The 21,627-nt window shown below is 39.7% G+C and overlaps 2 protein-coding genes and 1 non-coding gene across 17 annotated transcripts in view; 2 read left to right on the top strand and 1 right to left on the bottom strand.

Annotated features, from left to right (window-relative positions):
* The window catches only part of Dcp1b (decapping mRNA 1B), a 50,401-nt gene extending 50,158 nt beyond the window's left edge, over positions 1-243 (bottom strand). The window contains exon 1 of one of the 3 annotated variants that reach the window (XM_015500772.2): positions 20-243. In XM_015500772.2, the coding sequence (XP_015356258.1) occupies positions 20-169 (150 nt within the window). In that variant the 5' untranslated portion in view covers positions 170-243. The remainder of the gene's footprint in view (positions 1-19) is intronic. The other 2 variants (XM_048787478.1, XM_048787480.1) reach the window with 2 other exon arrangements.
* Cacna1c (calcium voltage-gated channel subunit alpha1 C) overlaps positions 1-21,627 on the top strand; it is a 698,188-nt gene that overhangs the window by 33,333 nt on the left and 643,228 nt on the right. The gene's annotated exons all lie outside the window — the stretch shown is intronic.
* On the top strand, positions 17,683-17,754 carry Trnat-agu. Its single transcript has one exon. It is a non-coding gene; the product is annotated as a tRNA-Thr (tRNA).

Here is a 21,627-nt window from a genome sequence, read left to right as displayed (position 1 = left end):
CCATCGCGTCCGCACGCACCCACTCGTTGGCCCGATGGCCGAAAGAGTACAGGGCCACCTGGCTAGCCACGTCCACGATGCGGTTGATATAGGGGTCGTGGCGCTGCAGGGCTGCTAGGCTGATGTCGCGCCCCTTCCCCACCAGGCCGCCCGCCGCCACAGCCGCCATCTTCCCTCCCTCCCCGACAGCTACAGGGGCTCTGTGAAGCCACTCTCAATAGATCGCGGAACGAGAGAGCGGCCTCGCAACTAAAAACCCCTGGCGACCACAAGTCCCGGGGAGGCCTTCCGCCCTAGCCGCCCGCCGCCCGCCGCAAGGCATTACTAATCGGTGGCCGCGCCCCCCCACACCCGATCGTTGCCACTGGCAACGACAAGCCGAGACGTGACTCTGGATCCATCTGTGTGATTTTGTTGTTGTTGCTGTTGTTTCCACCCCTAAGCTATTTTCTTCCTACTTGAGCCTTTCAATTGTGTGTGCGGTAGGGTTTCCCTCTTGGATATGTTCGACGACTTGTCAAGTCTCTTTTTTGGCGCTTAGACATCAGACCTAGAACAAATAAATAAGCTTCAAGCATTAATAATTCAGAAAATTAAGAGAACTGTGATTCTGAATGTGCTACACGCAGTGGTTTCTCTTACTGAGTTCTCCAAGCCCCTTTGTGGGAGTGGGGACGGTCTTTGAAACCCTTTCAGGCGTTCTGCAAGGTCAAAACAATGTTCAGGACTATGCTAAGACTTACTTGATTCGTTCACTGTGATGACATTTGCACGAATAGTGCAAAAACTGTTGATTTGTAAAAGTGCTGGTAGCTCAGTTTGGACCAAGGCAGGGCCACCAAAGTACAGTCTCTGGTGAATATATTCTTCACTGCTGTTTATTCTCAGTTAAAAAGAAAGGGGAAAAAAATAGGAAGAAGATTGAGTCAAATGTCCCTTGATAAAGAAGTAAAATATATTAATTTTGTTAAAGTTCAATCCTCGGGTTTACTTCTTAATATTCTGTGTGAAAAAATAGTAAGCATGCCTAAAGCAGATCTCTTGAATACCAAAGTGCCCTGTTTGTCTCCAGGAAAATTCTCCCATGCTTGAGTTGTGAGCTGAATTAGTGTTGTTGTTGTTGTTGTTGTTTTTCCCCAGCCTTTTTACTTTTTATTTTTATTTTTTGCCATTATATATGAGTTCTTTTTTTGCATTATAATTCTTAATATGCCTTTATACCACCATTTATTACATCTCTGTTTGTATATAAGGTATGTTGATACCAAATTCACATCTTCATACATGAATTTTGTACAATGATGACCCTCTCCTTCCACTATCCTTGCTATTCCCCTTCTTTCCCTCCAACCCCTGTTCCCTATCTAGAGGTAATTTTCCACCCATGCTCTCCTTCCCTACCCCACTTTGAGTCACCCCCTTATATCAGAGAAAACATTCGGCATTTGTTTTTTGGGGATTGGCTAACTTCACTTAACATAATCTCCTCTAATACCATCCATTTCCCTGCAAATGCCATGATCTTATTCTTTTTTTAGTGCTGAGTAATATTCCATTGTGTATAAATGCCACATTTATTTTTATCCATTCATCCACTGAAGGGCATCTAGGTTGGCTCCACCATCTAGCTATTGTGAATTGCGCTGCTATAAACATTGATGTGGCTGTGTCCCTGTAGTATGCTGTTTTTAGGTCCTTTGGGTATAGTCTGAGAAGAGGAATAGCTGGGTCAAATTCCTTTCCAAGGAATCTCCACACTGCTTGCCATATTGGCTGCACTAATTTGCAGTCCCACTAGCAGTGTATGAGTGTACCTTTTTCCCCCATCCTCGCCAACACTTGTTGTTGTTTGTCTTCATAATGGCTGTCATTCTTACTGGGGTGAGATGTATCTTAGAGTCGTTTTGATTTGCATTTCTCTGATTGCTAGAGATGATGAGCATTTTTTCGTATATTTGTTGATTGATTGTATATCCTCTCCTGAGAAGTGTCTGTTCAGGTCCTTGGCCCATTTATTGATTGGATTATTTGGTTTTTTTGGTGCTTATCTTGTTGAACTTTTTATATACCCTAGAGATTAGAGCTCTATCTAATGTGTGAGGGGTAAAAATTTGTTCCCAAAATGTGGGCTCTCTCTTTTTTTTTTTTAATATTTATTTCTTTTAGTTTTCGGCGGACAGAACATCTTTGTTTGTATGTGGTGCTGAGGATCGAACCCGGGCCGCCCGCATGCCAGGTGAGCGCGCTACCGCTTGAGCCACATCCCCAGCCCCATAAAAAATGTGGGCTCTCTATACACCTCACAGATTATTTCTTTTGCTGAGAAGAAACTTTATAGTTTGAATCACCCCATTTGTTGATTCTTGGTTTTAATTCTTGTGCTATAGGAGTCTTATTAAGGAAGTTGGTGCCTAATCCCACATGATGAAGATTAGGGCCTCCTTTTTCTTCTATTAGATGCAGAGTCTCTGGTCTAATTCCTAGGTCCTTGATCCATGAATTAGTGTTTTAATTTTTACTTTCATGGAGCATTATTTTTACTTGAAAGATGGGTCAGCTATAGTTATTCAGGCAGGTGTTTAACCGACATTTTTCAGAAGTAAAGTTCACCCATTACTTCCAGGAAAACAAAGGACAATTATTGTTGCCAATGATAATTTTTGAGCCTTCAAGTGGGAATTAACATATGTATCTACTGCCATGAGCTTGACAGCTTCTCAATAATGAAGACTTTTCCGATGAGATCAGTGGTGATATTGAGTGTAATTTTTACTAATATTACATAACGAAAAGTGTCAGCATTTGAAAGATCTCCTTAACTCAGTGACCTAATATTTCCTAAATGACCAAATATCTCATGTTACATAATCATGCATAGGTAAAAGCTACATTTAAGGACAAGGTGGACTCATAGATTTTAATGTACCAGAATATAAAAAATTATTAGATAGGAGGATTCCAGATAGCACATTGCAACCAACCTTTGAGAAATATCCACATGCCAAGTTTTTCTGTACTATCAAAGAAGGATATCCACAATTTTTTGAAAAGACTATTAAAATAATCTTTCTTTTTTCAACTACATTATCCATGTGAGGCTAGAGTTTCTTCATATACTTCAACCAGAACAGTGATAGAATACAAGTAGAAATACAAGTGACAGATTATAAGCAGAAACAGGTATGGGAATCTAGTTGTCTTCTATTAAGCCAGGAATTAAAAATATTTGCAAAAAATGTAAAATGTAAAAGAGGATAAAGATGGCTTGAGACTAAAAATGTTGAGAACCATCGATGTAAGCCATTTACTTAGCACTAAGAAATCTTTACCCACATTCATGAACTCAACCTATTTGATACAGATAGGGTACATATGGCTTCTCAATAAATTGTAATATAATCTTTTTAGTGACAATATAAATTTTATTGAAATTCTTGGTTAAGCTCCATTTTGGATCTTGTGTCCTATCTACATCAATCCTGACTTCCCAGTGGTGAAGAATGCTATAGGGATGTCCAAATATTTTTTTTTGACTGGGGCTGGGGCTCAGTTTTAATCTGACCTACATCATGCATTTATGTCTGATATTAACTGAAAAAAGTTTCATGAAATAATTCTAAGTGATATAGATAAATGTATATATATTTAATTTTTAAAGTACTGTTTTTGACTCTTTAAATAGATTTTTTGGTTACCTAATGCATTGTAACTTGAAGTTGAAAACCATAGGACTATAGCAACTGAGAAACCCTAAAAATATGACTAGAAAACTTCCCGTGATAGTCAGCTGGCTTGTTTGCAGTATCAGTGAGATTTCTTTGCCCTTGATCACATACTTCTAAAAGGGAGCTTAATTTGTCATATGGGCAATGGGGAATTTTCTGATTAACTCTTGGACTAATCTGACACTCTCACACTATTAGCTCTTCTAATTTTGATTATTCACTATGAACCCACAGCTTCTACTTTGCATTTTTCTCACCATACAATGGGGTATTGCTTTCTCTTTCCTCAGCTTCTGCCCCTTAGGTTTCATGATCCTTATGCAGATAATTTTCTTTTTAAATTTTCAGTCTTTCCATCTTTAAAGAGTAAAGTACAAATTCTGCCCCCAAAGAACCAACTGCTTTGGGCTCAGTAGAGAAAGTAGGTAATACTGAGGGCCATTATAGTATCTTAAAATTTCATTTAAAAATGCCCTACAGTCACACAGCACTTACTGAGAGCCCACTGGATGAAATCCATTCATTCATTCTCCATGATTTATCATTGCTTGCTGTGTCTGTGCTAAAATCACAGGGTGATAGCCTTTCCAGACCCTCATCTCACAAGTGAGTATGATGTACATCCTGCTACCTTGCTTATCGGTAGGTTTACATCTGTGAGCACCACACCAACCTGATTCTTATTAAACAGAGTTGATTTTTGTTCTGCTTAGAATTAGTGAAGGAAATGAACCTGTCTCCTGCTTCTGTCTTCTTGTCTCCGAACTCTTTTCTCCCAAGGATCTTACACATTGTCATCCTAGTTCCTTTGTCCATTTGTCCCCTTACCCTAGAATGAACTTTTCCCAGAAAACTTACCTGCTGCCTCTTTCTCTCATACAGTCTTTTTTTTTTTCTTTGACTTCCAGTGCATTCTTGTTGCTATTGCTGTTTTTTGTGGGGAGGGTATTTAACTTTCTTTATCTGAAATGACAGGATTTATTTAATTATTTAGTATGCTGCATATATTTTCCCCAGTTCTAAAAAGGAAAAAATAAGAGTCACCAATCAGAGGGTGAGAGGAGGGGAGGGAAGGGAGAAGTGCTGGGGAGTGATACTGGTCAAATTCCGTTGTTACATTGTGTGCATGTACAAATATGTAACAACAGTTCCCATCATTATGTACAACTTTAATGCACCAACAACAATTTTTGAAAAAAAAATGAGTCACCATAATAACAAAATAATTGTTTGCTTTTCTTGACAGATAAACAGAAAGGGGGCAAATAGTAAGTTTCATATAGCAATTTTAAATTTTTATGTGCTTGTTTATTTTTTATGCCCTTGCAATTTCCCAAGCACTTAGTCCAATGCTTTGTGCATAATAGAGAGTCAATACATGCTTGTTCTATTGAACTAAACCAGGAATCAGTTGACTTAACCAATTAAATATCAGCCTTTATTATTTTTTTCCTTAAAGAGCTCTTGATTTATAGAATGCTGAAATGCAAACTGGGATAAAAGAACACACGATAGTAAATTCTGGCCTTTTTGTGTTTATATTCTAAGGGAGATAGAAATAGAAAAGTCTTTATTTTGTTATTTTTGCCTTTAAATATCATTTATAAAGACTTAAAAGACTAAAAGTCATACTTGGAAAAGATAAATAATGTTGCAGCGACTTTAGCATAGCCATATTATTTGTGTCCCTGGCCCACAGAGCTTCATTATTTTTCTTTTCATTCTCTTTTTTCCCTCCCAAATGCCCAAAGCTCTGACCTTCTAGGATGACGCCAGACTTCTGCCTACTTTCTACTTGAATAATCTTTGTTTGTAGAACCAATTCATCACCATGTATCCAAATAGACTACGTTGCAAGCTTGACATTAGTAAAAGACCATTTCAAATAGGCAAATTCTTCTCTAATCCACATCACTTCCATTTCTATTGGCTTCTGCGGGACTGGCATCCTTCCACTGTGTTTCCATAAGCCTCATCATGATACCTTGGACAAACATTGGTGCCTTCGGGTTTCATGATTACTTTATAATTGTCATTATGAGATTAAATATGTGCTAGCACCTGTTTTTGTAAAGTTGAATACTGCAATTTTAAATGAGTTTCTGATATGATAAAAAATCATTACTGGATCTTGGATTTTTATACCATTGCAATGATTAAGGCAAAATTCATCACCTAACTAATCGAGATAACATAAGAAGATAAGATGTTGAATTATTTGAAAACAGGGATAAGACTTAAAAATGTTTGGTTTTATAGCTGTGTATGAATGTTTGTATGTAAATATAGATCAACTGTTTATGTGATAATAATTTTAAAATACAAGTGCAAAGCCTGTTTTATTAGTACTCTTTTCTTTGTTGTGTAATTAACCTCTAAGGTTTGCATTTGTCCTATAGTAGGATGTGTTAGAATAGAGAGGAGAAGAAGAGCTTCCAGGATGCCCCTGAGAGTTTGTGATTCTAAAGTGACTTCAACAGCTTCTGAGGCTCTGCTTGTGCCATCTGTCTGAGTTGCCCTTTTTGCTAGGAATTTTATTCCAAAGGATGATGGAAGTGAAGAATTAACTCCCTCTCCCAGTGGAGAGAAACAGTTTGATGCAGTGTTATCAGGTTTTCAATGCACGGTTCATTTATTTTTAAGCATCAGAGCATGGTAGAAAAGGCACCCCATAGAAAAGGAATGTAGTTTACCCTCTTTCTATCTACATGATTTTCAACAAATGACCTCACCTGGGCCTTGGTAGTCATAATATGGGCCCTACCAATTTCAGGGTATAAATATGATCAAGTGAGAAAATGTTCCTGAAAAAGCTTTGCCATCTGTAAACTGTTCTGCAAGTGAAAAAAAAACACTATTATTATTACTACTAGTAGCTTCACCACATCATCATTATTATTAGTTTCATCATCATTATTACTTCTTAAAAGCAGCTTTATTGAGATATAACTCATATATTATTATTATTATTATTATTATTATTATTATTATTATTATTTCTAATAGAAGCCCAGAAGGGATACTTCTAGTCTCATTACTCAGCCAATGCTCAAATCATCTCAACAAAGTTCTGCATAATGACAAGGAACACATTAATCCCAGAGCAGCTCATTCCCAATAATTTTATAAGATGTAGGACATGGGCTACAATTATCAGAAACTTCACTAAAGAAGAAATAAGATAGGAGACATAGTTCTGTGTTTCAGGAGGTTGTACAAATGGGTTAAGATTGAAATAATCACTTGGGCGATGGAGCAGAATGAGAAGGTGCAGATGTAGGGTGAAAGCTGGGGACCATGAGGAAGGAAGAGACCTGCTGGGTGGGCTTTGCCAGGGTAGGAGATGAGCTGTGGAAAGTCAGAACTTCTCCAATCTGAGCCCAGCCCCTCCCTGGACTTGACCTCTGTTAACCTGACTTGGAGAAGGGCTGGGCTAATCAGAGCTTTTTGCAGCACAGAGACCAGACACACACATTCTTTTCATCTCTCTTTGCTTCTCTTCACCAGTCCCACAAAGTGTTTAATTTTGCTGTCATTGTCAAGGGTCAGTCAGATAAAGCCTTCATGGGCTTAGAGGTCTCTATATTAACACCTTTTTAGTTGCTTCCTCAATGCCCCCACACTCCAAGACATGAGGAAGTACCTTTAAGTCCACATGAAGTGCTAATTGGCTTCAACTACAGAGACCTGATGTCCATGAGTCTTAGTCAAAGTAATCAGTTACTTAATTACTGAGAGGAAGGAAAGATGTGGAAAGGACGAGTCGAGACAGCAGAAGACAAATCACACTGTTTAATTTTCAGTGCACCAAGGAAGGGACATGGACGGTGAGTGGAGGTCACCTGCCATGGCTCTCCACACCTTGGGAAGATTTTACTTAGTGTGAGTGATTTCACCTGAAGGAGTCTTGTTCTGGGATGGGGATGTGTTGGGGTCCTTACTGAATCCCCTCTCCTATAACTAGGTGTGTGCTATCTAGTCCATCATCACAGTATGATTATCATAAAGGAATGGGCTGTGTAATTACCTGATTTGAGCAAATAATCCACATTGTGGGGCATGTCACTACACTTCTCTGTGGAATAAAGGGATTGAATTAGAAGGATGCTTCTCAGCTCCAAATTCTGTGATTCTGTATTAAACCATTTCTGTTCATATTGAATGCGTATCAAATCTTTACAAACATGTAGATGTGCCCAGAGACAATGCTGAACAATCTGTTCAAAGAAGCATCCTGCAAAGAAATTAGGTCAGGGTGGCAGCCCATTAAAGACTTTAATGTGCTATCAAAACTGAGGTCTAAATGCTTTGATCAAGAAGAAATAGTTTTTCCTCTTTCATTTGTTGTGCTCCCTCATTGTATAAGGAAAGTAGTTTCTCTTGGGAGGAAGAAATATTTACTCTTGCAATGCTTTGGGTGGCTTTCTGCCAGGGGTGATTGGTCCTTTTCATGGGTTTTTAATACAGGTGAGACCATATTTCAAATTGCCTGTGATGATTTATACAGCAATCTATAAGAAGCAGTCAAAAAGAATGTCGGAGACTTGGGTAGAACGTTTTTGAAGAATTTTCTAATTACTGATTGTTGTTAAAACCTACTACGTTAGCTTTTTTACTTTGTGATCGATTATTCTCCTTTTGAACTGATACATGAGGCCCCAGAGTAAACTGAACTGCAAAATACTGTGCTGAACCAAAGTTTAAGTCTAAGGGGACAGGCGTTGGAAAAATATTTGGTCAGAAAAATGGCTTGGTCAGAAGCTAGGACTCTGGCAGTGGGAACTGGGAACTGAGGGATAAAGGGAGGCACAGTATCTGCCTGCTTATAATGCCTGGTCCTTTGAGCCTTTCATAAGTAGTCTGTACTGGCTTGCTCAACTATAGCCTATAAGGCCAAATCTGGCCCTCCTTCTGTTTTGTAAATAAAGTATTATTGGAACACAGCTATTCTCTTTGTATTGTCTGTTTTCTCCTAATAGTAATAGAGTTTAGTAGTTGCAACAGAAGCCATCACTTGCAAAACCTAAAATATTTACTATCTTGCTCTTTACAGAAAAAAATTGCTGATTCATATTATTTAAACAAATTAATAAAGTTGTCAAGGATGTGGGGAAAAAGGTACACTCATACGCTGCTGGTGGGACTGCAAATTGGTGTAGCCAATATGGAGATCAGTATGGAGATTCCTTGGAAAACTGGGAATGGAACCACCATTTGACCCAGCTATCCCTCTCCTTGGTCTATACCCAAAGGACTTAAAAACAGGGACACAGCCACATCAATGTTTATAGCAGCACAGTTCACATAGATAAACTGTGAACCAAACTAGATGCCCTTCAGTAGATGAATGGATAAAAAAAAGTGGCATATATACACAATGGAATATTATTCAGAAATAAAAGAGAATAAAATCATGGCATTTGCAGGTAAATGGATGGAGTTGGAGAAGATAATGCTAAGTAAAGTTAGCCAATTCCAAAAAAACAAATGCTGAATGTTTTCTCTGATTTAAGGAGGCTGATTGATAGTGGGGTAGGGAGGGGGAGCATGGAAGGAACAGACGAACTCTAGAAAGGGAAGAGGGGTGGGAAGGGAAAGGAGGGGGCATGGGGTTAGAAATGATGATGGAAATCATCCAAAGTACATGTATGAAGACACGAATTGGTGTGAATATACTTTGTACACAACTAGAGATATGAAAAATTATGCTCTATATGTGTAATATCAAATGTAATGCCTTCCACTGTGATATATAAATTAAAAAATTGATTAAAAATACAAAAAAGAGAGAGTACATCAAAAGCAGGGGAAAAATAATAAATGAGTTATACAAGAAACTTCATACTCAGTAGGCATCCAGTTTGTGCACAATGTAAACACATAATAGGTTGGAAAGGGTGACAAATGTAAAGCCCAGTCTCTATTCTTAAGGACCTTAAAATCAAGTTGAGGATACAAAAACTAGCATACATGAAAAAATGTAGTGAACAATAAATGGTAATATGTAATCAAGAATTAAATTGCAATAAGCAAGCAAGTACAGAATTCAGAGAAAAGAAAGAAGGATCAACGAGGCCACTAGTAGTTGGTAGTAGACAACATTTAATATAATAAAGTTCCAGGACACAATAAGAGCTTGGATTCTCCCTTGAGATCCACTGTAATTGGATTTGACCTGTATTTCTACTCCAGTGTCATTTAAGTCACTGATAATATTTCTGGCCTTGTGCTTAGGGGATACCTTAATGACCAGAAATATTTCTGAGTAATTTTAGCCAACTGATTTTTCTGGGATTTGGGATTCCTTCAATCTCCCTAAACTACACAGAATTTGATCTATCATAATGTCTTTCTTTTGTGGAGATAATATAGCATAATGATTAAGAGCATGAGCTTTGGACTCAAAGGGACTCAGGGCCACATCTTGGCTTCACTTCCTCCTACCTATGTAACCTGGGTGAGGCAGGAGGTGTCTGCAAAACACTAGGCCTCATTTTCTTTACTTATAAAATTGAGACAATAATGGTTTCAACCTCTTAGGATTGTTATGAGAACTAAATAATATAAAGTCTGTGAAGTGTTTAGAATAGAAAGTGCCTGGCACACAGATAGGTCTCCATGAATATTTATTCATTGACCATTGCTCCCAATAATAGCAAGATACATATCCTGCACAAGAGGGTCATGCTTACTTCCAGAACTAAAATTAGTAGTTTATTTGTATAGTAACAAAATATGCTAATGTAAAGTACAGAATTATTGTCCCCTACCTTTTAGTTTACTAATGGTTGTAATTTTTATTTTTCCACATTATTGCCATTGCCAGACTGACTTTCATTTCTGTGATGTCCTTGGACAACTTGGGGCAGAGTGCTGTACATAAAAAGCACAAATACAGCCTGTCATGGTGGTGTATACCTATAATTCCAAACAATTGGGAGACCAAGGCAGAAAGAGCACAAGTTCAAGGCCAGTCTGGGCAACTGAGAGAGACCCCGTCTGTGGGGAGCCACATTGAGTTACCACACCTTCCAGTCCTGATGCACCATGGGGATCTGAAAGATCACTGTACTCTGGCACAGTAGAGCCATGACTTGTGACTCTGTCTTTTCCTCTGCTGGGATAGCAAGGCCATACCCCTGGGATTGAGCTACACTCACCTATTCTTTTGTAATTCTACCCCTTTGCCCTGTTTGGGATAGAAAGTTTGTGTGTGCCCTTCTCTTGCTCTGCCTTTGGGTATGGCCTTCCTAGATGTCAGTCAACCTGCTGACAGCAGACATTACGAAGCTAGACTCACCCCCTCCCAAACCTTACCCCTTGCCTCATTTGAATGGCTTCTCCCCAATAAAAGGGTTTAGCATGTGCTCTCTTGCTCTCTCTTTCCACGGACCCCTAAGGTCAGAGGAGCCCTTGCCGGATTTCTGTTCACGACTAAAAGACTCAGGGATCACTCCAGGTAATCTGGGCTAACTGGGCTGCACAAAATAACCACACAAGAGACACAAATATCTTTTTCTTTGGGGTCGCTGTGACAGCTTCTCTGACCTTAAGGTTCCACAGGAAGAGAGAGAGAGAGAGAGAGAGAGAACACACACACACACACACACACACACACACACACACACACACAAGCTGACCCCTTTTATTGAGGAGAAGCTATTCAAATGAGGCAAGGGGTCAGGTTTCAGGGGGCTGAGTCTATCTTCACGATGTCCACTGTCAGCAGGTTGACTGACACCTGGGTAGGCCACACCTAAGGACACAGTAAGAGAAGGGGACACACACAAGGCACTTCCATGGAAGATTCTACCCTAAACAGGGCAAAGGGTTATATTACAAAGGAACAGGTGAGCATAGCTTCACCCATGGGTCTGTAGCAAGACACACCCATGCAGGAGACACTGGCCCTTGAACTCAAGAAGGGTGGGGAAAGCTCTGCCACATTTCTGTGACTGAGCGCCTCAGCACCCAGCCGGGGAGTGTGACTCAGTCACGTGTGAGGTTGGTCTCCCACAAGCCATCACAGGACCCAAAGAAAAAGATATATCTGTCACTTATGTGATTATTTCATGCAGCCCAGTTCACCTGAAGTGACCCTGAGTGTTTAAGGCATGAGAAACACGACACCTGTCTTGAAATAAAAAATAATAAGGGTAGGGATGTAGCTCAGTGGTAATGTACTCCTGGGTTCAATCCCCAGTAACAGAAGGAAAAAAAAAGTGCAAATAGAGACCTATATTTGAAGTTGCTGCAGGAATCAGGCTTTTTCAGTGACTGTCTTTGGAGGGTAGGCTGTTGGCAGTGGCCTTAGCCTTCGGGTTGGGAGGCAGGCTCTGTAGCTCATCCCCCATCTCTGTGGTTATGGAAGAAATCATGAATAAACCAGACCAGTTCTCCTAATCTGTAATAAGGAGATAATAACATTTATTTTTGTGACTGTTGTGAGTATTGCTGAAAGAGCTCTTTGAAACACTTTAAGTGTTTTGATATAATCATAAAATATGAGGCTTTAAAAGCAGGATCTGAGAGTCCAGAGAAGGCTCTGCTTTCTCTGTGGATAATGTCTAATGTTAGCATTGTTTTCTGTTTTCCTTGAGGTAATTTGAAGATTAAAGGGCAGGGTGTTTTCCACATTTCCTGGTGCTAATAAAGGGCCCTTCCCCAATGCTTTGACCTTCACCGCTGTCATGGAGACTCCTAGGAGCAGTGAGCATGATTCTGGCCAGCAGGGCTCCCACTGCTAAAAGGGTTGCTCCCTCTCAGGGCCTTTAGCCAATATATCAAGAACCCCCAATACAGAAACCATTGTTTGGTTTTGCTCACTCTTATTAAAAATAACATGGACTTAAAAAAATAAAATAAGAAACTGTCAGAAAAACAGACATCCCTTTTTAACCCAATAAGTCACACTTATTCTACATGGAAATAGCTCTTATGATACACAAAGCAACTCACAGCTCACCACTTCCCCTCGAAGAGGGTAGCAAATATCGCTGTATTCATTTGTCAATCACCTTTACACACAGTCATTTGTTCACCAGATGCCCATTTATTAAGCTCTTACAGTGGCACAGGCAAGACATTGAGCAAGATAGGCATATTCCCTGCCCTCCTTGAGCTTAAAATCTCCCTGTGAAAACTGACATATGGACAGGCAATTGCAATAACGTGGTGTGAGTGCTACGTGAAAAGTTTGGCATGATCTGGGAGAAGAGCAGAGACACAAACAGAGGCTTCAATTTCTTTACTGGAATTACCAAGGATAACAAAATGAAGACACTGTGTATCCTGTCTTTGTGGCCAGACCAGGGTAGAATGGTCCTAAGGGTGTAGGGCTAGTCATGGTTATTCTTGGATATCAGACTTTTCTTGGATGGCTTGGGCTTTAGGTCTTACAGAAGAGCTAGAGACTTATCTGAGTCAGAGGTGTCATCCTAAAGCCACTTTGGTCTCCACTGGCATTGAAGCAAATCAAACTAAGTAAGATCCTCCCAAGAGCACACGGAATAGAGTCTTGGCTCAAGTATTCACCTATGTGAAGCATATATACCTGAACCACTAGCAGCTTTTACCTGCTCAACCTTCTATCAGTCTCCTTGGAATCTCCTTTCCTAAGAAAAAAACTAAACTGGATTCCCTCCTTCTTCATACCTGTCATTCGGAAGCAGGTAGAAGACCAGGTCAGCCTATGAAAGGGCTTGTTTGCCAGTCAGAGAGTTCTCCTGTGCTCTCTAACCCCTTTCCCAGAGCTGAAAGCTCATCTTCAAGCATGACTGGCAAGGTTTATCCACTGAGCTATATTTTTTGGGAGGGGGCGTGGGGAGGGTACTTGGGATTGAACTCAGGGGCACTCAACTATTGAGCCACATCCCCAACCCTATTTTGTATTTTATTTAGAGTCAGGGTCTCATTGAGTTGCTTAGCACCTTGCTTTTCCAGAGGCTAGCTTTGAACACAATCCTCCCAAGCCACTGGAATTACCGGCATTACTTCTTGTATTTCCAAAGGAGCTATACATCGTGTTTCCTTTACTGTTTCTCACAAAATAAGATAGTACTAGTCTATCATAGCACCCAAGTTCTTTTTAGTAGAGGCTGAAAAAAATCCAGGGGGAAGGCTGGTTGGAGCCACATATGGAGATTCCAGGAGCCCCCTCTTTTCCTGGGCCTGAGGCTGGGGGTGGAGGAGGAACAGAGATAATTCCTAGTGTTCAAGTCAGAATTGTGGTCAAGATGTGATCTTGTTTACCTCTTTGTACAGAAGAAAGAAGCCCAGAGAAACGAATTTTGGGTAGCCACATCAGCTTATGGTACAGAACACCTACCCACACACACACTACCCTGGCCACATACTAGAATTGCTGGAAAGCATTTTAAAAGGAGAACTTAGTGATCAGGGCTTATGCAGATGAGTCAATCAAATTCTGAAGTTAGACCAGGGTAAATCTCATCAAGTTGATTCCAACTGAATCCAGGATGTAGAACCAGTAGACAGGATTCTTGGCAGCCTGTTTGTCAAAAGCAAGCTTCTTGGGTTTGAATCTGGCTCAGCTGATGTGGAAACTTGGGCAATTCACATCTCTATGCAAACTTTTATTTCCTTCTCTACCAAATGAGGATGCTAATAAGGCCTGCTTTATAACAGGCCTTATAGGACTATAATCCTATAATCCTTTATAGGATTGTTGTTGAGGATTAAATAATAAAATGCAATTAAACACACCGGATGTATCAAGTAATGACTCTGTTATTTGGTAATGACAGGCAGGGCTGAACTTTAGGCCTCCCATTTCCAGGCAAGGCTCTTTCGACCCTGATTATTCATCAGGCTCTCTGAGATGAATTCAGTGAGCATGGGGTGCTCCAAGCTTCTCTTTATAAAAACAGACATGAATGACATTGTTTCTTAAATAAGGAAGACTATTTCCTGTTAAGGCCCCTTACCTTTTATTCCTATTCAATGTCTCCTGTTTAATATCATTCATTTATTTATATGTTCATTTATTTGTTGAGTGTCCATTAGGTTCCTAGTACTATCTAAATATCATCAGTACAACAAAAATACAGATCCTGTCTTCCAGGATCTTAAAGTTGAATGAGGAAGGTTTGGGGATTTAGATCGGGGCAGAGTGCTTGCCTAGAGTGTGCAAAACCCTGGGTTCGATCCCAGCATTGCAAAAAAAAATAAATAAATAAATGGAGAAGACTAAAGCTATTGCACAATATGCTTACTATGACAAGAGGTTTTTTTCCTTTCCTTTTCTTTTTTTGTAGTGCTAGGGATTGAACCTGGAGCCTTGTGCATATAAGGCAAGTACTCTATCCACTGAGCTACATTCCCAGCCTGACAATAGGTTTCTTTAAAAAAAAAAAAATGTCTAAGAATACTCTCTAATCTTCCAGCAATCTGGCTGACCAAAACACTGTTACAGTTTTGGTATCTCCTAAGATGCCAAGTGCTGCTTCACCCCCAGATAATCTGATTTATTTTATATGTGATATGAGTTGGACATGAAGGTTTTTTTTTAAGCTCCCTAATAATTATAATGTACATCAAAGTTTAGAATCACAGACTTAGAAGTTTCTTGTTCATTAAGAATATAACTAACTCTGAAGTTGAGTAGTTAAGTGTCTTCTGGGATCTGACTTGAGCTTTGGGAATTTGCAGCTTTTTCTCTAGGAAAAAGAAAGTGCAAAGAAAAGGTTTTAAAAGAGGGATGTGACATTTAAGTTTCAGAAAGATAATTCTGGCTGCAATGTAGAAAATGGGTAAGACTGGAGACAGGGTAATCCATAGGGGGAAAGCAAAGACATCCAGGTCCTAACTTAGATGGCATGGGGGACTCCAATGCCAGGTATCAGTGGGGTACCTGGCACACAGGAGAAAAAGGGAATAAGGACAAGTAAAATGTTTTGCTTCTGCTGGTTTTTCAGCTTTGAAATTTAATTGTTGCCTTCTTGGTAAACATCCAAAGAATTCCGATGATTCTTATGAGATTGGCCTTAAATGAGGACAGCCCCTTCAAGACTCCCGATCATTTATGAGTTTCAGAATGACACAGGGATGAATTATTGCCTTTTTTTAAAAAAAGTAATAGTTAGATTTTATAATTACTCAGTTAATTTTGGCAATGTAGATCATTAAACACCAACATAGATTTTTCACAGAGAAGGGTGGAGAAGGGGTGGTCTATCTACTTACATTGATCCAATTACCTGGATAATTGCCAGCTATCCACTTAACTTTGTGATATGAAGATGGTTTCAGTAATTTATTTTTTTCTGTCCCCCCCCCCCACTTTATTTAATGTTTCTTCTAATCAAAACATTTTTACTGTTATTGGTTCTGTGGTGCTCATGTGACTCTGGTGGTGAGACGATTGGATTCCATTTGCCGTGTGTTCCATTAAATTCAGTTGTCAGTGCAGTTCTAACACCAGGCTTATCATCATCAGTAAGGAGGTACAAGAAGGCAAGAAGAACCCAGCAGGAGGCTCACAGTTTGGCTCAAAGGCATAGCACAATAAATTAGAGAAATCTTTTGCCTTCTAAACTCACTGAGCACAATATAATGTTCTCTACAAAAGTGAGGTTCAGAATATTATTTTTTGCAACCCTTTGAAACACAAAAACCATTCCTAGCTATAGAGACATACAAAAAACAGCCCATTGGTCAAAATTGGCAGACCCCAGGTCTAATCAATGAGTACAATAATGAAGTAAGCCCCGGTGTGTACTATTTGCTGACCTCTCTGTTGTAAATAGTCTGTGACTTGGTCTCAAAACACCAACATGAAAAGCCAGCCTCAGCAACTTAGTGAGACCCTGTCTTGAAATAAAAAAAAATTTAAAAAGAGCTGGGAATGTGGCTCAGTGGTTAAGTGCTCCTGGGTTCAATCCCTGGAACAAAAAAAAAAAAAAAAAAGGAAGGAAGAAAGGAAAGAAAAAACCAACATGAATGTTACTGAATGTGAAGTTAGGAAGAGAAGTTCAGAAGCAAACCATCATATAATATTTCCACCCTATCGATACCGGAAGATGTAAACAACTCTGAGAACAAAGATGATGGTAAAATAATTAGAAAGTGATGAGTTTTTGAGGAGTTCTTCCCTTTGTTTCTAATAGAATTCATTTAATTGTAAGTTTACATAATTTGGTTTTCATATTGGCTGTGTTTAACAATTGGCTCACAACATTTGTGAAAATTTAACAATCTTCTCTCACAAGCTAGTACGAATTGGTGCCAGAATGCTACTGCAAGGAGAAGGGAAGTTGGAATGTGCAGAGGCAGCTGGGATCAAAGCAAAGGAGAGAGGAAAGATGAAGTTCATGGCTGTGGACAAACACGTGGTCCATCCCTTGAGACGCAGCCAAGCGTGGTCTTGCCAAAGACAGTCACTGATGGCACAGAGCTAGTTTGGGCCTTCTATCTTGAAAAGCACAAATCAATTGATCTCAGCTCCATTTGACCAGTATCTGGCAGAGAGGAGGATGTGACTTAATACATGGTAAATCTGATTTTAAAAATATAACACTCAAAATTTACATTTGAATAGAACTATGGGAGGTAAAGCAAAAGATAGAGGTTTTTCCTTTACAGTAATGTTGGGGTTTCTTTCCTAATCTAGTTCCTACCAAAGTGCAAATAAATGAAACCATTTAAAGCAGTGGTCCCTAGTCCTTAATTTTTACAAAGCTGAACTCTCTCTTAAACATTGTCTGACAAAGGAGTGAAATGTATCACTCTCCATTTGACAGATGGGATTCTTATGGATGTTATTGAAGAGGGAAAAAAGTAGAAGCTGAACGAGGCACTTAATAGGCTTTACTTTGAGTTTCAACTCTGTATGTCAAGTGCCCCTGGGTGGTGTGGATGGAATGGTTTGATAAATAGGCAGGGACAAAGGGGAAAGCAAAGGTGAGATGGCTGAGCTTCATAAATAGAATTCCCAGCTAGCAGTGTAGCTCAGTGGTAGAGCACTTGCCTAGTATGCATGAGGCACTGGGTTCAATCCCCCGTACTGCTAAAAAATTAAAAAATAGGGCTGGGGTTGTGGCTCTATGGTAGACCACTTGCCTAGCATGCATGAGGCACTGCGTTTGATCTTCAGCACCACATAAAACTAAAATAAAGGTATTGTGTTTACCTACAACTAAAAAAAAAATTAGAAAAATAAAGAAAGGAATGGCCTCTAACATAATATCATATTTTTGTAAGGAAATACTCTTAACTATGGTGGTCATTTGAATTGCTCACAGATTGATTTAATGTATAGTACCCATGGTATGTTAAATATATTTGACATGAAATATGCATCTACATGTGTTTAATACTTACCATTTAATTGTATCCTTAAGATATCAATGGTAGAATGGTTTCATGTTTCTTATGTTCTTAAAACTTTCTGTTGGGAGAAATCGTTTATTAAACGTCTTTTTGTGTTATTTGCTATGTATGCAGAATGGTTCCATGAGCATGGAGGACAATCTTTAAAATTGTGTTGTTGATAAACATAAAAAGACATATAACTCTTTCAGAGAGCTTTCTCTACTTTTCTCCCTATCTCTCACATGCATATTTGCACACACATACACTTTTTAGAAGCTGAACAAAAAGCAGGAACAGGATCATCTTAACAACTGTCTTTTGGTGAAGCTCAATAATGATAATTGCTAGCACCCATTGAGGACTACCTACATGCTAAACACTTTACTGCATTAAAATTTGAACTTCAGAATAACCCTATAAAGTAGGTACTAATATTATTCAGATTTTTCAGATAAACTAATGGGAGTGAGGTAGATTGAATAAGTTGCCCAGGCTCATACCCCATAGGCTGGAGGACTTGTGAAGGTACTTAGGTACAGGCGGGAGGGTTGGTACAGGTCTTCAGGCCCGTGCTCTGCTCCTTTTGTGCTCTAGCACCTCCTTTCTCAAATCTCCTAATAAGGGTAGATTTCCTAAAGTGGGAATATAGGAGACAACATAAGAAGGAAGGAAAGAAAATAGAAAGACTAGGGAATGGGCAAAGGTGGGCTGCTTACGGCAACAGAGGGTTTGGTGGGAAGGAAAATAAGGGCTCTGGATGGAGTTTCCTGAGTCTATAAGTGCACTTGGCTACAGAAAAATGGTTAAACAGGAAAGAAGGGAAGACAGAAGGGCTGATTTGGTGGAGGGCCATGGAAGGAATAAAATTAGACATTGTAGCTGCAGAATAGAAGCACTGAAACTACACTGAATCTATAGAATCTCGGGGATGGAAGAGAACTTGAATGCCATCTGCCTAATACATAAATTTACTCTGCATCTTGACGAGGTGGTGGTTCAGCCTCCTTGGATGTCCTTGGAAATGGAGAACTCATTAGATCCTCTCCACATATGGCATAATAGAAAATTCTTTTCTTTGTGGAACCCAAATTTGCCTACCAGTGACTTCTATTCAGTAGCCAGGAACTGGCTTCATGGGATGATACACAAGTCTTTTACAGAATCATTTCCAGGGTAAATATGGAATTACCCACACATTTGACTATTCTTCCTCAGCAGTAATATTATTCCTAAATATTAAGTTTTCCAATGATTCCTAATCGCTGACTATCATTCAATGCATTTCTTAACCGACTGCCTTCCTGCTAGTTATTAAAAATAGCTGATAACAGCCAATTTTGTTTACTCTATACCAGTAGCTTTGTAAATGTTGTTTTCTATATTGTCATTTTTGTTTTACATTTGAGGAATCTGAGGCTCAGAGAGCATAAATAACTTGCTCAGGACCACCCAGGCTCTAAGCAAAGGGATGGGATTTGCATCAGACAGCTTGGATATTGAGGTGGAGTGGTGTCTTGATCTGTTTTGTGCTGCTATCACAATTTTTAGACTAATTTACAAAGAACAGAAAAAATATTTTTTTCCTTCTCAAGGTTTTGGAGGATGCAAAGTCTAAGATCAAGGCACCAGTATCAGGTGTGGGTCTTCTTAGTGGCAGAAGGTGGAAGAGCAAGAGAGCAAACCTGCTCCTGCAAGCTCTTATAGAGTGACATTAATTCATTCAGAAGGGTTCTGCCCTCATGATCTAGACCCCCCAAATATCTTACCACTCAACACTGTGGAATGGAGTTAATAGATTTGGGGAAACACATTCAGACCATAGTAAATACCTGACAATAAACTATTCATTCTACCTGGTATAAAAAAGAATGTTGCTGGATGTGATGGCACACACCTGTAATCCCAGTAGCTGGGAAGGCTAAGGCAGGAGGATCACAAGTTCAAAGCCATCCTCAGCAATTTAATGAGGCCCTAACCAACTTAAGTGGGATACTGTCTCAAAATAAAAAGTAAAAAAGCTGGGGATGTGGACTCGGTGGTAGATCGCTAGCCTTGCATGAATGAGGCACTGCGTTCAATTCTCGGCATCACATAAAATAAATAAATAAAGATATTGTGTCCATATCAACTTAAAAAAAATTAAAAGAGAGAGAGAGAGAGAGAGAGAGAGAAAGAGAGAGAGAGAGAGAGAGAGAGAGAGAGAGAGAGAGACTGTGCGCTGGGATGTGGCTCAGTGGTTGAGTACCCCTGTTCAATCGCTGGTATATTAAAAAAAAAAAAAGTGTTACAGAGAGTAGAGTCTACCCAGCACTGGTTTATATGAATATGCAATTTGCACAGTCCCCCTGGAAAAAGGACTTGGTTTAGTGTCCTTCTATCAAAATCTTGAAATCTTAAAATTTTAAACAGGGAGCTCTGCTTTTCATTTTGTACTGAGTGATTGAATTGCTCTGGATCTACTATGAAAAACAAAAGGAAGAAAACAACCAAGCAGGCAAATCAACCGCCTTTTGGGTAGCATGGTGCATGCAGTGTTTGTAGTCTTACAGGTTAATCTGTTTCTGAGTAATCTTTAGAATCTACTCTCCACTTGGCAGCTCCTGTTCTTACCATGGAGAAAAGTCCCAGGGGCAGCTGTACAAACTGGGGTGCGAGGGGTGGGGGTGGCTCCTTTTTTGTATCTTTAATGTCATGCATGGAGGCTGGACTGAGTTCTGGCAGGAATGCTTTTATATTTTTGGTTTTTGTCACTTTCTACTCCTTTGACACCATGTTTCCTGTCAAATGCAATTTACAGGCACATGATAGTGGTTGACAGGAACAGCGAGCCTCCAGGATTTCCCTGGGAGAAGCTTCCACCTGTTCCGTGAGTGCTTCCTCCTCTTAGCTAATGTGGAAGCTCTCTCACTCTCATTACTTCCCCAGCCTGCTGGAAATGCCAGGAATGCCGACTTCACACAAAGTAGGCGTAGGTGTGGTGTGGAACTGCAGCTGGACCTTGTAGTAACTGTTCCAGGAAAGTCAGCTGGGACAGGTCATTGACGGTACTCCTTAGATGTCTGTTTCCAGTCATCTCAGTAACTCCAGCTTAACAAAAATGTGTCTTTCTCGTTAATTATGGTTCAGTCCCCAAGAACACATATCCACCTAACACTCTTCTTATTCTTTTTTTTTTGGTACTGGAAATTGAACCCAGGGCACTTAACCACTGAGCCACATCACCAGCCCTTTTTCATATTTTTATTTAGAAACAGTTGCTTATGGCCTTGCTAAGTTGCTGAGTCTGGCTTTGAACTCTCAATCCTCCTGACTCAGCCTTCCAAGCCACTGGGATTACAGGCATGTGCCACCACACCTGGCATCAACACCTTTCTTTATAACATCAGTTCCTTATACCCTGTTTTACTGCTTAATAAGCTTCAGTTAGATTATGAATACCTTCCAAGTGGCTGTAAGGTATCATCTGCAAAAGAGCAGTGGACGGAATTTGGGAACCTGGATTTCTGTCCAGTTTAATCTTCCCAGTAGGCAATGACCCACTCCTGCACTTAGTATCCAGCTTAGAAATTAT

This window comes from Marmota marmota, unplaced genomic scaffold (genome assembly GCF_001458135.2).
Source record: "Marmota marmota marmota unplaced genomic scaffold, marMar, whole genome shotgun sequence".
Taxonomy (NCBI): Eukaryota; Metazoa; Chordata; class Mammalia; order Rodentia; family Sciuridae; genus Marmota; species Marmota marmota.
The sequence above is the reverse complement of the archived record's forward strand: the minus strand, read 5'-3'. Positions and strand labels throughout refer to the sequence as shown.